At 37.4% G+C, this 15,171-nt stretch overlaps 1 protein-coding gene across 1 annotated transcript in view; it reads left to right on the plus strand.

Moving 5' to 3' along the window:
* Positions 1-12,954, plus strand: part of KIF18A (kinesin family member 18A) — a 53,252-nt gene extending 40,298 nt beyond the window's left edge. The window contains exons 14-17 of the mRNA XM_058160910.1: positions 4,503-4,977; positions 6,206-6,310; positions 8,856-8,965; positions 12,002-12,954. Coding sequence (XP_058016893.1) covers positions 4,503-4,977; positions 6,206-6,310; positions 8,856-8,965; positions 12,002-12,114 — 803 coding nt within the window. The 3' untranslated portion in view covers positions 12,115-12,954. The remainder of the gene's footprint in view (positions 1-4,502; positions 4,978-6,205; positions 6,311-8,855; positions 8,966-12,001) is intronic.
* The last annotated feature ends 2,217 nt before the right edge of the window (positions 12,955-15,171 follow it).

Here is a 15,171-nt window from a genome sequence, read left to right on the forward strand (position 1 = left end):
GTTTTTTCTTCTTGGGCTACAGGGCCTTTCAATTTACTTAATATGGTTTGGAGAGCTTTAGTTGGTTTGTTTATCACCATAATGCTGTGTGGTTGTAATAATCTATCAGTTGTTTCTGATACGTTTTTGATGTATGGTAATGTTACCCTTTTTCATAGCTTGTGTTGAAAGCCATAAGTGAATTGAAATTTTGAGTTAAGGACTGTGAATGTGCAAATCAATTTAAAGCTGGTCTTCGTCATTTGTTTTGCACATTTGTTAAGGGAAAAATACAACTTTTCCCAACACAGCTAGGGTACCCCAAGGTTGTATCTTAAGCCCAGTACTCTTCAACATCTCCATAAACAATTTAGATGAAGAGATAGAAGGGGAACACATCAAATTCACAAATGACAACAGGCTGGGGGGAGCTTTAGAAAATAGACTCAAGATCAGAATGATCTTGACAGACTTGAGCACTGGGGCTTAACCAACAAAATGCAAAGCTGAGGTGAGAAAGGTAATATTTTATACTTAGGTAAGAAAAACCAACTGCATAGGTATAGCATAGATGATACCTGGTTCAACAACAGTAACTGAGGGGGATCTAGGAATCCTTGTGAATCTAGGAATCACTTTAAATATGAGTCTGAAATGTGTTACAGCTACCAAAAAGGCCAATGCAGTCCTAGGCTACATCAGCAGAGGGATTGTAACAAGATCACATGTGCTAGTATTGCTTTATACTTGCATTTGATCATACTTGGAAACCTGTGTCCAGTTTTGATCACCGTGGTATAAAAAAAGATGATGAGACTAGAAGGAGGGCAGAGAAGAACAACAAAGATTATGAGGGAATTGGGGGATCAAACATGATGAACAGTTGTAGGAACTGGGTATGTCCAGTCTAACTAAGAGAAAGACTAGGGTGACTTCATAGCAGTCTTCCAATATTTGAAGGGCTGCCACAGAAAGAAGGGGCTGACCTGTTCTCCAAAGTACCTGTGGACAAGACAAGAAGTAACAGTTGTAAACTTATGAAAGAGAAATCCCACCTAGATCTAAGGAGAAATATCCTGGCAGTGAAAACAATTAGGAGTCAGGGCAACTGAATGGAGCTGAAAGTTTACTGGCCAGATGCCCTTCCTGATGCCTACTCAGGGCCAGCAGCAAATATTTTCTCTTTGTGCCCCTAGAGAGAAATACCTGCTGCTACTTCGGATTGAACTCATAGCTTCCTGATTGTGAGGTGAGAGCTCCATTTCTAGGCCATCATGCCGCTCACCTTATGCCCTCTCTATTTTAGTAAAAGAATTGATTGTCTGATAGGTGGCAGAAATCAATATTTTGGTCTCATTTAGTAACCACCATGGAAGATCATAATTAGTACTGTAGAAAAAAGATGAATGGATAGACCAACCAAACAAGAAATACATTGTGTCTGTTAAAGTAATAGGAGAAAGATCTGTATGATGATGACAATATTATTGTATAGAGTTAAGGAATATACATGCAGAATTAACTATGAATAAAACATCTAAAATATATCCAATTTTTTTTAAAAAAACTGTTGTTATCTAGAATATCTATGTTGTTGTTGGCATGTATTAAGGAATAGGTGATAGTTCCATGTTAAATTCAAGGGAATATTGATAACAGCCAGAAATTTGTTTTAGGAAATGAATAAATGATTAAGTCTGGGGGGAAATGATTCTGCTAGGTGAGATGAATAGATAGGTGATAATGAGATAACAGTGCAGAAAAAGTGGCTGGGCCATTCAGAGACTTAAACATGAATCACAATAATGAATGGTGAGCTTTGAAAAGATATTTGTTTTGAAATTGGTGTTTTAAACATTAAAAAATAGTTTAAAAGTATGCTTGTTTTGATTGCTTAGGTTGAAAGAATGAGAGAATTAGTGTGGAATACAATGAGAATTTCTGAACACAGAAGAGATCAAAAGCATGTCTTAGAAAAAAAAACCTAGATATGGATGAAAAGTAAAGTAAAAGAAATGAAGGAAAGTGAGATCACTTCAGGAAAAGAATGTGTGGCTTGTGCATGAGCAAGTATTAGAATATATAGGAATCTCCCAAAAGAATTAATAGAAAGTTGGCATTGAAAAAGGTGTGGGCATAAACGATTTGCCTCAAATAAATCCTACAGTGGCTGGAGAATTATCATTGTAAAATATGGTCTAGGTAAATTAAAATAACATTTAAATTGTTATGTGTTTTAATGATAACAATTACAGTATTTACAGAGATTCTAAACTTCACTTAGTTATGTTAATAACTTTTACTTGTTTTGATCCTTATAAAATAATGGTGAAGAATGTTAAGCAATTATTGAAGTCCTACATGAAATAACTACACCCAAGGCCAGTTCTGTTATTCTGCTTTTTTTTCTTTTCTTTTTTTTTTTGTGTAATGGCAAGGATATTTTGGGAAAATGTCGAATTATGGGGGGGGGGGAGAGGATGAGTTTCTTAAATCTGCACTGATTCCTCTCAATATTAGGCAAATTCTTTTTCAGACTCAAATTCCAGATAAGAAAGATACAGTATAACAGAGTTGGAAGAGTCCTGGGAGGTGTTGTTTTCCAATTCTCTGCTCAAGCATAATATCCTACCCCTGTGGGGGCAAAACTGTGGCACATGTGCCAGAGGTGGCACCCAGAGCTCTCTGTAAGCATGCGCACCGTCGCCCCAGCCCAGCTCCATCACGTTTCCCGCTGTCAGTTGCAGGGAAACAAAAGTGTATGAGACTAAAAAAAAAAATCAATCAATCAATTCCAACTTCTTTTGAAAGGAAAAGATCTCACAAAATTGGAATTGATTGAGTGAACTTTTTCACTCACTTGCTTCACAATGGAGGAGACGGTATTCTCCTGAATCCCATTACAACATGGAGCCACAATGAGGCCCTGTGTCGGCTCAGCAAAAAAAAAAAAAACCCTGACATCCAATCAGTTGCTTTTCCTGCAGAGCTGCCTGTGTTGGGATGCCCTGTCTCCCCGCCAGCCAGCTGAGCTTTGGCCCGCTGTTCCTAGGCTTGTCGGCCTCCAGACTTCAAATTCCCACCACTGAGCACCAGTTCAAAGGTTCCTTCCCCCGCCAGGAGGGAGAGAGAGAAAAACAGAGAAGCAGAGAGAGAGAGATAGAGAGGGAGGGAAAGAGAGAGAGATAGAGAGGGAGGGAAAGAGAGAGAGAAAGGGAGGGAGGGAAAGAGAGAGAGAAATAGAGAGAGAGGAAGGGGAAAAGAGAAAGAAGGGGGGAGGGAGGGAAATAGAGAGAGAGAAACAGGCAGAGAGAGGGGGAGGGAAAGAGAAATGATATTATACAAGTTTTTCTTTTTTATTGTTACTAAACGTAATATTTCAAAAGCAGTGGAAAAAGTGAAGGGGCATACAAGTGCATTTATCACATTTTTCTTAGAACAATTAGCTGAACTCTGCCTTGTTTATCATTATTTTAGGTATTAAAACCTCAACATTCAGGTTAAATTGCCATGTTGGTACCTTGCGATAAATAAGTGGGTTTTGGGTTGCAGTTTGGGCACTCGGTCTCTAAAAGGTTTGCCATCACTGTCCTACACAATTCCAGTCAAATGGTTGTCCAATCCCTTTTTAAAGCCTCCAGTGATGGAGTCCCTGTTTTGGTCCGCCAGCAACCCGCGGACCTGGCAATGGAGTCAGTGAGGAGGCTGGGGAGGATAATGGGCCAGTCCTGGAGTCAGGGGAAGGCCTAGACGAGGACTCTGCATCATAGGCAGAGATGGGGCCAAGGCCATTTGGGAGCAATGCACGGACTCCAGAGCTTCTAGAGACAGCAGAGAGGCAGAGGAACAGGAGGAGTGCATGCATGCGAAGAGCTGCCAGCAGGCAAGAGCAGCTGAAGAAAAAAGGACAACTCGGGAGTAAGGCCAGAAGATGATTGGCCACTCCCATAAGACTTAAAAGAGCAGCAACGAGCCATTGGGTTCTTTGTAGAAAAGCAACGTTGATTTCTGTGCTTCTTGTCAGCATCTCTTGAATTTTGTGAGGTTTTTGCCAAGAAAAGCCTTTGGCAGGTTGCCAAAGACATCAAAGGTTGGTGATTATTAAGAATTTTGTTTTGGACTAAGCTGAGAATGAATTAATTCTCAGCTGTTTTAATAAAACAAGTTTTTGAGGACTGAATTGTGTTTAGTAATCACTACTTGGGCCTTGGTCACAACAGTTCCACTGATAAATTGTTCTTGCGGACATTTCACCTTAGTTCTAGGTTGGATTTCTCTTTGAATAAGTTTACAACTGTTGCTTTGTGTCTGCTGTCAGCATCATCAGAACTCTGAATGGTTGCTAAATGTATGTAAATTGAGGATTACCTGTATTTGCTAAGCAATCCTTAATTTATATCTGTTATAGGTTCAAACAAGAGGAAGTGTTCTATCACATCTGCTTTTACTGCTCAGCAGCTATTAAGTTTTAATTGGGAATATCTAGGGAAATATTTCAGCGATTTTGCTTGTCTTGAACTTAGGTACACCTCGTAATCTTACGGTGGAGAAAGTCAAGACATCTGCTCAACGTGAGGCAGAGTATGGAATGCCACTGCAGAGAAGAGCAAGGCGAAAACTGATGGCGTCTCCTCTGACAACTCAAAATCTTCAAGATTCCAGCCAGGCATGTCCTAACCCTATGGTGGAATCCCTCAGCGAAGCCTTCTGCCCAATTACATATACACCTGAAGTCTGCAAGAAGCCGGCGGAGATTCTGTGTACAGGAACTGTGATTAAAAAAGTACTGCATACGGCAACCCTTGAAGAAATGAGTCGCATGGCACAAATTCAGGAGCCATTAAAGCAGAGCAGCACCAAAGATGTTACATATAATGTCACCCCAGAGTGCCACAGGAACTCAACTATGCTTTGTAAAAATAACACAGACACTATAGACACTCCTAATGCAGCCAGAAGCAAGTCTGACGCAGCCAACAGCCCAAGTGTTTTACAAAGGTACTTTATGTAGAAGATAAAATATAAAATGTATTTTTTTCCATCTCCGTCCCTTTTTCTTTTTGCTTTTTAACAAAATCCCTTCCTTTAGTTTTATAATAGATTTGCCTCAGTTAAAATTCTCATGTATGAATAGTACATTCAGGTAAGAGAGCTAAAATATCTGAAACTCCTATCTTTTTTAAAAAAAACAAAACACTAAATTTCAAAATTTATAGCACTGCAGGTCCTACTTTACTGTTTTTAGTAGAGTCCATTCATGCTTGCATTTCCTTTTGGCATAGCCTGCCCTGCTACCTAAAGAGAGCAAAGTAAACGAAACAGGTTGCATACTCCTTGCTCCTTTCATTGAGCACGCAACTAGCAATAGCCCATAGACTTAAATACAACTTCATAGTGATTTACAGCCCTCTCTAAGCAGTTTACAGAGTCAGCATATTGCTCCCAACAATCTGGGTCCTCATTTTACCAACCTTAGAAGGATGGAAAGCTGATCAGGATCAAACTGCTGGCAGTCAGCAGCATTAGCCTGTGATATTGCGTTCTAACCACTGTGCCACCATGGCTCTTTTCATCTAACTACAGGAAAGATGAGCAGCAGCAAAAGCAACTGATTTCAAATTAGTAATGACTGCACTTTATCAGTTGTTCAACAATACCAAATTCTAACATGAACCATGTGCACATTTATATTTGATTGTGTAAAAGCTTTTTGGGGGGGGCGGGGGCGGGGGGAGAGAGACTTCTGTTGTTGCCCTAATGTTAAAAATGGCTATTTCCAAGGCAGATCTAAGAAGGCAGATCCGTGATGGAAGCATCCAGATAAACAAAACTTGATAGAGTGAATTTTATTTCTGCCCTGAGTGTAGCAAAATGTGTGGGGAAAAAACACCTTTACCACCTTCCATCGATTCACAGACATTTGTACTCCATTTGTGGCCTTTGGAAGACATATTTACAATGTTATCTGAGAAATTCTTGGCCCATGTTTGAAAAAGTCTATTCCTTGCATCCCTAGGTTAAGTGAAGGCTTACCCAGAGAACATATTGTGGTATCCTCTGATTAAAAATAAAATTATCCAAGCTAGCAACAAAACTCACAAAGTTTTGAAATTTAAAGCCAATATTGTACATTTCCTGCTTTATTTTGGAAAACAAAATACCTTCGAATGTAGGGTTTTTTTAAAATAAGGTTTTTGGTGATGACTATTATTGTTCTTAATTTCAGGCTTGGCCTTCCTTCATTGTTAAACAGACAACCAGATGCCGTGTGTGCAAAGCCATCTTACATGGCAATGACATCTGCTGCTACAAGAAAAAGGACGTTATTAAGGTACGTGATGCTTCAAGTCAATTTGCTAAATTAGTACTGGAATTGGTATTCATTGTGTCCAATATCTTCCATTGGATCACAAATTACTGGAAAGATTATTGCTGATCCAATGGAAGAAGTTTTCTCTGGCACAGGGTTGATCATTCAATGACTAGACTTAATTTACAGAACAACCAGAATTGTGCCAGAGAATGAACTTTCACTGGAAAACTTTGGATCAATCATTGTTCCTTGGCGAACATGCTGTTGTGAGAAAGATAGGATGAAGTGCAATATATCCTGTCTTGGTATGTTTTTAGTTTCTGTTGAGTTTAACATCCAAAAAACCTGCCTTTCTCTAAGTCTTCAGGTACTCTAGGTATACACAACAAGCTTTATATGGTTAATATTGAGTTAATATTTATATTGAACTCTTCTGTATGAGTTCCAAGGCACTTGTCTTTTGTTAGAAGTGCCACCCCGCCTTTACCTGAACCCATTTGCTAGTGTTTTGCAATAATTTTTGAAAACGTCCAATAAATTGGTGCTGTCTAAAACAATTTTGACAGGTTAATTAGTATTGATTTGGCTAGTGTGTAGAATAAAATTTAATGCAACTAAGCCCACGTTCCTGTGCACATTTATTTTGGAGCAAATGGTATGAAAATGGGTGATAATTATTCCTTGGCAAACATATGTAGCAAAGGGATGCAATTAACAGTTTTTAAAGTGTTCGTATGCATGCTTTGGTTTTTGTCCATAACTTATTATCTGCAAAATTTTGCTGTGACACAGGTTTTTGTTGTTACTAATACTTTACCAGATTGGCCACAGGTCTTTGTGTGCCTACTAGTATGAATGTTTAGAAAAGGAAAACAAACTCCCCCAAATTAAATTAAATTATACTTACTTTGCTGTTCCTAAGAGAGGAAGACAAAATGAGCATAGTCTGCAACTGTCCTTTGCAGTATTTGGCTTTTTGTTTTCAGGAATTCAAACAGTTTCCTGCAGCCTATATTATCTGTTTCCAATTCTGTCACTAAGAGACGTGGTTCTTAAGCAGGACATCATGTGATCACAATGAGCTTATGGCCTTACTTCCAAGGTCATTAAGCATGTCACCCTCTGTTGTTGAGACATCATGTATAATGTTTTGCAATTTTGTACACTTCTCCACTGACTGCTTATTTGAAGCTGGCTGTCAGGTGTGCAAATAGCAATCATATGACCTGTAAGATGTTGCATTGGCCCTAAAAGCCCTTTGACTGGAAAAACATCCAAATCCCAATCGCAACCCTAGTAAATATGAGGACGAGTTGTGTAGTTACTTTTTCAGCACCGTCATAATTTCAGATGGATGCTAACACCGGCCATTTGTTAAGCAAGGTTTACTTGTAATACACAGATTCTTGTTGGCATTTAGATGAAGACAAAAAGAAACACTTCTGATAGGTCTGACATGCTTAGAAAAAAAATTAAAAGCCTCCCTCAACCCTCTCCCAAATGGAGAAAAATATACTGTATGTATGTTTATCTGAAAGAACGACAACCCTGGATTTAAGATAATCCTTCCCTCCCCCAGGAATGGTAGGTGGATGGATATATGGACACTGTAAATAAATAATTCTGCACAATGCCAAAGGTGCTTTTTCAAGGGGCAACTGGACTTTCTGGTTTTTCTTTTAAGACGTTTCGTGTCTCATCTAAGAAGCTTCTTTAGCTCTGACTGGATGGTAGGAAATGGAAGGATTTATACTCCTTGCAGACAGCTGGTCATTTGCATTATTTTAGAGAATCATTGAAGCCACCTGGAGGTTTATCTGTGTTGTCAGGGTCACCTGAATAGTACAAATGGATGTGGAGCCTTCTTGGAACTGTTGAAAGGACTGTGTTGTAGACTGGAGATAGAAGATGTCGTTTTTCTCCCCCTCAGTTGAGAGAGGACTGTTCAGTTTTGACATAGATGGCCTCTTTGACTTCTTTTTCAAACTCTCTGTCCAAAATGTGGACTTGGCTGTCTTCGAAAGAGTGCCTTTTGTCTTCTAAATGCAGATGGACTGCTGAATTTTGTCCTGATGGATTAGTTCTCCTAAGTTGTATACATCCTTCCATTCACCACCATCCAGTCAGCTGAAGAAGCTTCTTGGATGAGAAGTGAAATGATTTCAAAGAAAAAACCAGAAAGTCCAGCTGCCTCTTGAAAAATCACTTTTGGGACAACCATGATCTGGATGACTGAGAATCTCCATAGACAAAATCCTGTGCAATAGTCATTTTCCCCAATCTAATCAATCTAAAGTTGCCAATACTAGTTTAACCAATCCAGCATACAATATTCCCCATAAACCCAGCATATGTGTGAATATGATCCATTTGAATATATCATAGCACTTTATTGCAGTGATATGATAATCCAGAGTACATTCATGTACCTATAGCTTTCATCAGGATTTGTTGAATGTTCCAGCAACAAGGAAACTATAGGAACTCTAAAGAACCAAAGCAGAATTCTGACTCAACAATATTGTGCTTAAAAACAAACGTTTTTAAATATGTTTTTCTTCAGTTCTGTATCCGGCAGTGGGTTAACAAACCAGAATGATCAGGTGACTGCCAAACGTCTAAGACGAGATGTTAGATCAAGTAATCTAGCACTAAGAGTACCTATAACTTCTGGTAAGTGTAAAATTTATAATGTGCAATAATATATATGTCAAAATATAAGCAATATACAGCTATAAAGAAAGCTCAAAATTACAAATTGACATATTCAGTTAATCAATTCTGCAGTCCTTTGCTATGATAATGTAGTCACACATTTTTTTGATAGTTTACTCAAAACTAAACCTATGAGCTACATTGGTACAGTGGTTAGAGTGCAGTACTGCAGGCTACTTCTGCTGATTGGCTGCAGTTTGGCAGTTCAAATCTCACCAGGCTCAAGGTTGACTCAGCCTTCCATCCTTCTGAGGTGGGTTAAAAAGAGGATCCAGATTGTTGGGGGCAATATGCTGTCTGTAAACCGCTTAGAGAGGGCTGTAAAACAGTATATAAGTCTAAGTGCTAGTGCATAACTTAAATTCACTGAAAGGCCCTCAGTAAGGAAACAGATATTAAAACAAACAGAAGTGCATGTTAATCTAGTTTTAGATTTATCATTTTTTTTATTTATATAAATCTTGGTGGTCCATGGCCACAAAAAGTATTTAAAGGAGGTCCATGGTGAAGAAAAAGTTAAGAACCACTGCTTTAAGATATCCTAATAAAAGCACCAACAGGATACATAGTTGATCTTAAGGGAAGAAGAAATGTCAACAAACCCATATTAGGTTGAAATAAAATTGTAGCTTTCTTAAACTTTGCCCAAATATATATTGGGAATGGTTGCAACATTTGTCATGTAAGGGGAAATTAAAGGCATATATGAAGAATTTTGCATATTTAGTAAATATAAATGGAATTACTTCTTCCCATATAATTCAGGCCTGGGATTTACTTTCAAAAGAAGGTAGTGCCGGCCTTCGTATTCACATAAAAATGGGATTTCACAATCCCTAGGAATTATCAATGACTACTAATTATGTAGATATGTGTCTCTACATAACATTTGCTAAGAAACAACAGGGACATCTGGTGTGCTTGTGGAATTCCAAGGTGCATCTGGTTGGCCATTAAGTGAAGAAAAATGAAGTCCTTTCCTAGCTTTCTTCTTTTACTTTTAGTATCCTTGCACTTCTAAAAATATGAATCACATCTGGGGGTGGCAGAGTACATATAAATAAAAGTAATGGAGATCTGGCCCTATTAACTGCCATTCTTGCAGGCTGAATTACTGCTCTCCCTGTGGAATTCATTTGATAAAGTGTTGCATGTAATCCTTCCCAAGCTCAAAGAAGCTTAATACAGCGTTATCAGAGCCCCACACAATGCTATCTTCAAGTTGCTAATTATTTGTACTAAATATTAGATAACAAAGGACACCAGCAGCGGTCCCTGTAATTGTATTGTTCAAGAGTCATGCAATTGAATGATTAATGTAGAAGCTGCAGCACACCAGGCATGCTTTGAATTGTAAGAAGCGTCAATATTTTGGGATGTGTATTTGTGCCTCTCTCCTCTGTAAGAGGCAGTAATGATGTACCACAGGAAATAATCCTTCTGCACAAGTTGCGATTTGTATTTTGTTATTTTATATTCGTTTATATTCAGTGCATTTGTCATTTCTTTCAGCAGAACATTTCATTTGCATTCCCTCTGTGTAAAAGGATAAGTGAAGAAAAAGGAAGCCATCAAAAAATAAGAAATCCATTTTTGGGATATACCATGAGCAGAGTATAATATGAATGAAACTTTGCAGCAGAGGCTATTTTTGAATAGAGATGAGCCTTACCCAGAGACATTTGGCATGCTCAGTTGTCAAAATGTTTTAATTCAGAATTTAAACCATTTTTGGTTTTGGTTTTATTCCATCTTTCTTTAATTTTATTATTATGCAACTATACTGATACAGGAATCAAATTATTCAACAGCAAATAGCGATAGCACTTAGACTTATATACCGCTTCACAGTGTTTTTACAGCCCACTCTAAGTGGTTTACAAATGTCAGCATATTTTCCCCAACAATCGGGGTCCTCATTTTACCCACCTCAGAAGGATGGAAGGCTGAGTCAACCTTGAGCCTGGTGAGATTCGATCTGCCAAATTGCAGGCAGGCAGCCAGCAGAAGTAGCCTGTAGCACTGCATTCTAATCACTGTGCCACCATGGCTCTTTAAATAGTTTGAAAAAGCTTTCACTGATGACAAACTCATCTAAATGGTGAGATTCCTAGTTATAAAGTAAAATTCTGAAATATAATAAACAGAAGCACAACTGAAAAGGCATCCTCTAGGCATCACCCATCTCAGGTCCATTGTGTAGAAGATCATAGAGTTACAACTACACTTAAAAGAAGTGACATAACTGTTTTTCACGCTTAAGAATATTGCAGCATTCCCATTATCACATGATCAAAATTGGGGCACTTGGCAACTGTCATGTGTTTATGACAGTGGGAGAGTCCTCTGGTCATGTGATCACCTTTTGCAACTTCCTGACAAAGCAAAGTCAGTGAGGAAGCCAAATTCACTTTAGTAACCATGTGACTAACTTAACAACCGCAGTGATTTCCCTGAACAACTTGGCCTGGAAGACCATAAAATGGAAGGAAACTCATTTAACAACAGTCTTGATTTGCAACAGAAATCTTAAACTCAATTGTGGTTGTAAGCCGAGGACTACCTGTACATAATTTGTAATTTTTTTATATCACTCTGGACACTGTTCATACATTTTTTGCATTTTAAATACACTGCATGCATTTTATGCGTATATAACATTCAGTTTGTATTTAATAACTTGTCAGCTCTTCTGGACATCTCTTTCCCATTATTACTGTGTATTTGTCGAGCTTCTGTCCTATTTTATAGCTTAAAAGTTATAGCTTTCAGTAATCTAATGCCATCCATATGTATTCAACTAAAACTGCATCATTTCCAGCCAACCAGTAAGTTGTCCTTCAGCACAGCTGGAGAGCATCAGGCTATATAAATATGTTTTAACACTCAGGAAATTAATAAAATTGAGTTTTTGTTTTATTAATATGGCTTGTTTTGTTTTGTTTTGTTTTGTTTTCTTCCCTCTCTAACATGATTTATTCTTTTGTTCCCTAGGATTCAGAACAAGAACCTGGAAACGTAATGATGGGCTAAGAAAACTTCTCAAAAGTAATTTGAAGGAAAATGCATCAATAGGCACAAAAGTGGGCCGGTCAAAAGAAGCATGAACAGTAATTCTGAAGTGAAAATAAACATTTGTACAATTTTGATTTCTTAGCAAAAAGAGTGAAAATAATTCCTCTGCCACTTTCGCCATATGTGGTGACTTTGGAAATTAAATTTGCAAATGCTTTTAATGCCCATATCTGGCCTCTAGTTTATCATGTAATTGGAACCCTCATCAGACAAGGATTGCTTTATGCAATACTGTTCAATATCTTTTGTTGTCTGAATGGAATTTTGTATCGTTTTCTCTCAACATGCTGTGTAAATTACAGAATGTTTTCTTTTACATTCCATACCATCAATGTTTCTCAAACTGAAAATTTCCATATGTACTGGGCTATCATTCCCCACATTCAATTTTGTCTTAGTTTGTGGGAGTTTTAGTTCAAAATGTCTAGAAATCAAATTGTTGGACAAAGGTGTTAGAGAAATCTCCTTGTATGTAGAATTATAAGTTGTCTTCAGAATCGATTGTGACAATTGATTCTCATGTCTTTAGGTACTTTTAACTAACTCTTCTAGACTTATTGAATATTTTTTCCAACCTAAAAAAAAAGACTATCCAATATCTATTTTAATTGTAACATTAACATCTTGATGCATACAGAAGTCATGAGTCTTGTTTTCCATTTTTTTAACATTCTGCCTATTTGGGGAATACATTCCAGAAAATATTTATTTAAAAGGAAGGTATTAGCTAATGTTTAGTTTTAAATTTTTCACTTAACTTCCCAAACAAGTGAAATGTTAAAATATGTCCTTGTATATTTACAGTAGATTTTGTACAAAATCTAGTGTGGTTTGTGTGTGTGTGTGTGTGTGTGTGTGTGTATGTGTGTGTGTTGTAGGCTAATTGCTGTGAATAAAATTTTCAGTAAAAATTGTCATATCTGTAGCTTTTTACATTTTTCTGCTCTTAAAATCAATGCTCTTTAATCTTTACTCATATAAACATACAAAATTATCCCCGTGGATTATATTCTCCCTGTTATAGACTAAAGTATTAAATTTCCATTAACTGAACTTGGCCAAAGCCATCTTCCCTGTTGACCACCAAGGAGCTTAATCTACAGAGAGAAGCAACAAAACAATCTTTGGCCCCTGCCAACAAGCTTTCAAAAACAAGATTTATCATACTATCTTTAACAACTAGTTGATATCCCCATTGTACTTTCCATTTAATATATCTGAGGTTCTATGGAATTTATAAGCTTACAGTTAAAGTTTTTAGTGTCCCCACCAACCCATTTGCTCACAGTCCCTAGTGCATGACAATCATCTGTCCAGTTGTAATTATATGTGACAAGTTATGCAGAGTCAATCTGATCCCCATCTGGCTGATTAGAATATGATAAACATACAGGAAAGATGACAAAAATGTACTGTTTGTGCAGCTACATATTCCACATGTAAATCATGCTACACAGACATTGCAATCAGGTGAGATCAAGAGGTAAGGTTGAATAGCATGCTTTCAGCCCATATATACAATAAAATAATTCCTTATTTCCTAGTGTAGTTCTTTGTTTTTCCTAAGTATTTCTGCCATTATCAGTCACGATCCATTAGCATTTCCCTTCTATTAAAAGTATTCATCTCAAAATGCTTTTTTTTATTTTGAATTTTATAAACATATTATGGAATGACATTTTAAGAACATTGTTTAGATGTCACATACAAGTTACCTCTTCCATGCACTGGGACAGATAGGCATTTAACCATAGCTGACGTGATCTAATAGAAAGGGAACCATATGAAAATTATTGGGATCCTTTTTAATATCAATTTTTAGACCCTTCATTGGGATAAATCTCTATGCTGTCTTGTTCATAATGTCTTAGATACCTAAAGGTTCATGGGTATTTGGTGACTCATTTTCCTGGCTATGAAGAAGTACAGCACTGTGTTCTTATGTGTGGGTTGTTTGGTGTGCTAGCAAGTCTGATCTTTGTATATTTGGCATTTGCATTTGACGCACAATTTTTTTGACTATCGAAACTTCAGCTTGAGTCCTAAATCAGAACTTCCTGGAATGGTAGAGAGGAATTTGCTTGTCATCTTTAACATGGAGTGCTGGTAAGCTCTCAGAAACCTTGTAGGAGCTGAAGGTTCAATATATATGGAGATCAGAACAGTATTCATCAAAAGTACATACATAATGAAAAAAAGGCTATTAAAAGGTTATGCAAATATCTGGAAACTAATTTTAATGTTTTAAAAATTATATTTTCAACCACAGGCTCTGACACATATGCTTGTACAGTTTTACCCTAACAGGCATACACATTCATACGTACATTAAGCCTTCCTTTGAGTATTTTCTTTAGTATTGGATGCTTGTTCATAGGTCATAATAAAGCAGACAAACAAGAGGCTAACAAATTAAAAAGTACAAGTATGCACATTGCCATTGCCACCAGGCTTCCAGGTTTCTTCAAATAACTCAGTCATTTGATGCCTGCAACAGACTGTGCTAGAAAAACTCAGATTTTTGTTCCAAGCGCAAATTCTGCAACTGAAATGATGCAAATCGGTGCACCTGCTTATTTGATTTAAGCAGCTTAGGTAATTACAAATAAAGCCCAGAGTGCTTATGAACAGAAGCCATCAGTTCTGTTGTTGCTGCTCCTGATCAGGGACAATTCTCTATTCTTTCTTTAGGAAACAAAGAAAGAGGTTATCATATCCATCAAACCACTGTTCTTTTTCAAGAGTGGTCAGACAGATGGGTTAGGGAAATACTTTCTTAAGCATTATGGTTTAAGGTGTAGCAGTCTGCTGTTATTGATATATTCGTTTCCCCTGCAAAATATGTCTTGCAATGCTGCAGGTTGGAAAATGAACAAATATCTGTGATGAATAAGAGAAGTTACAGCTGTTCTTTTCTTCAAGTCTCGAGCAAACTCAATAGGAGGAATTGAATTGAACTTGCAGAAAAGTTATAACAGCAAAGTAAAAGACCTTTAATTGTTACTGTGGTGCAGTGAATAATCCAGATTTTTGCAGCCCAAATACAGGCTTATATCATGGAGATCCTCAACTATCCAAGTTATGGTTGT

Source organism: Ahaetulla prasina, chromosome 1 (genome assembly GCF_028640845.1).
Source record: "Ahaetulla prasina isolate Xishuangbanna chromosome 1, ASM2864084v1, whole genome shotgun sequence".
In the NCBI taxonomy this organism is placed as follows: Eukaryota; Metazoa; Chordata; class Lepidosauria; order Squamata; family Colubridae; genus Ahaetulla; species Ahaetulla prasina.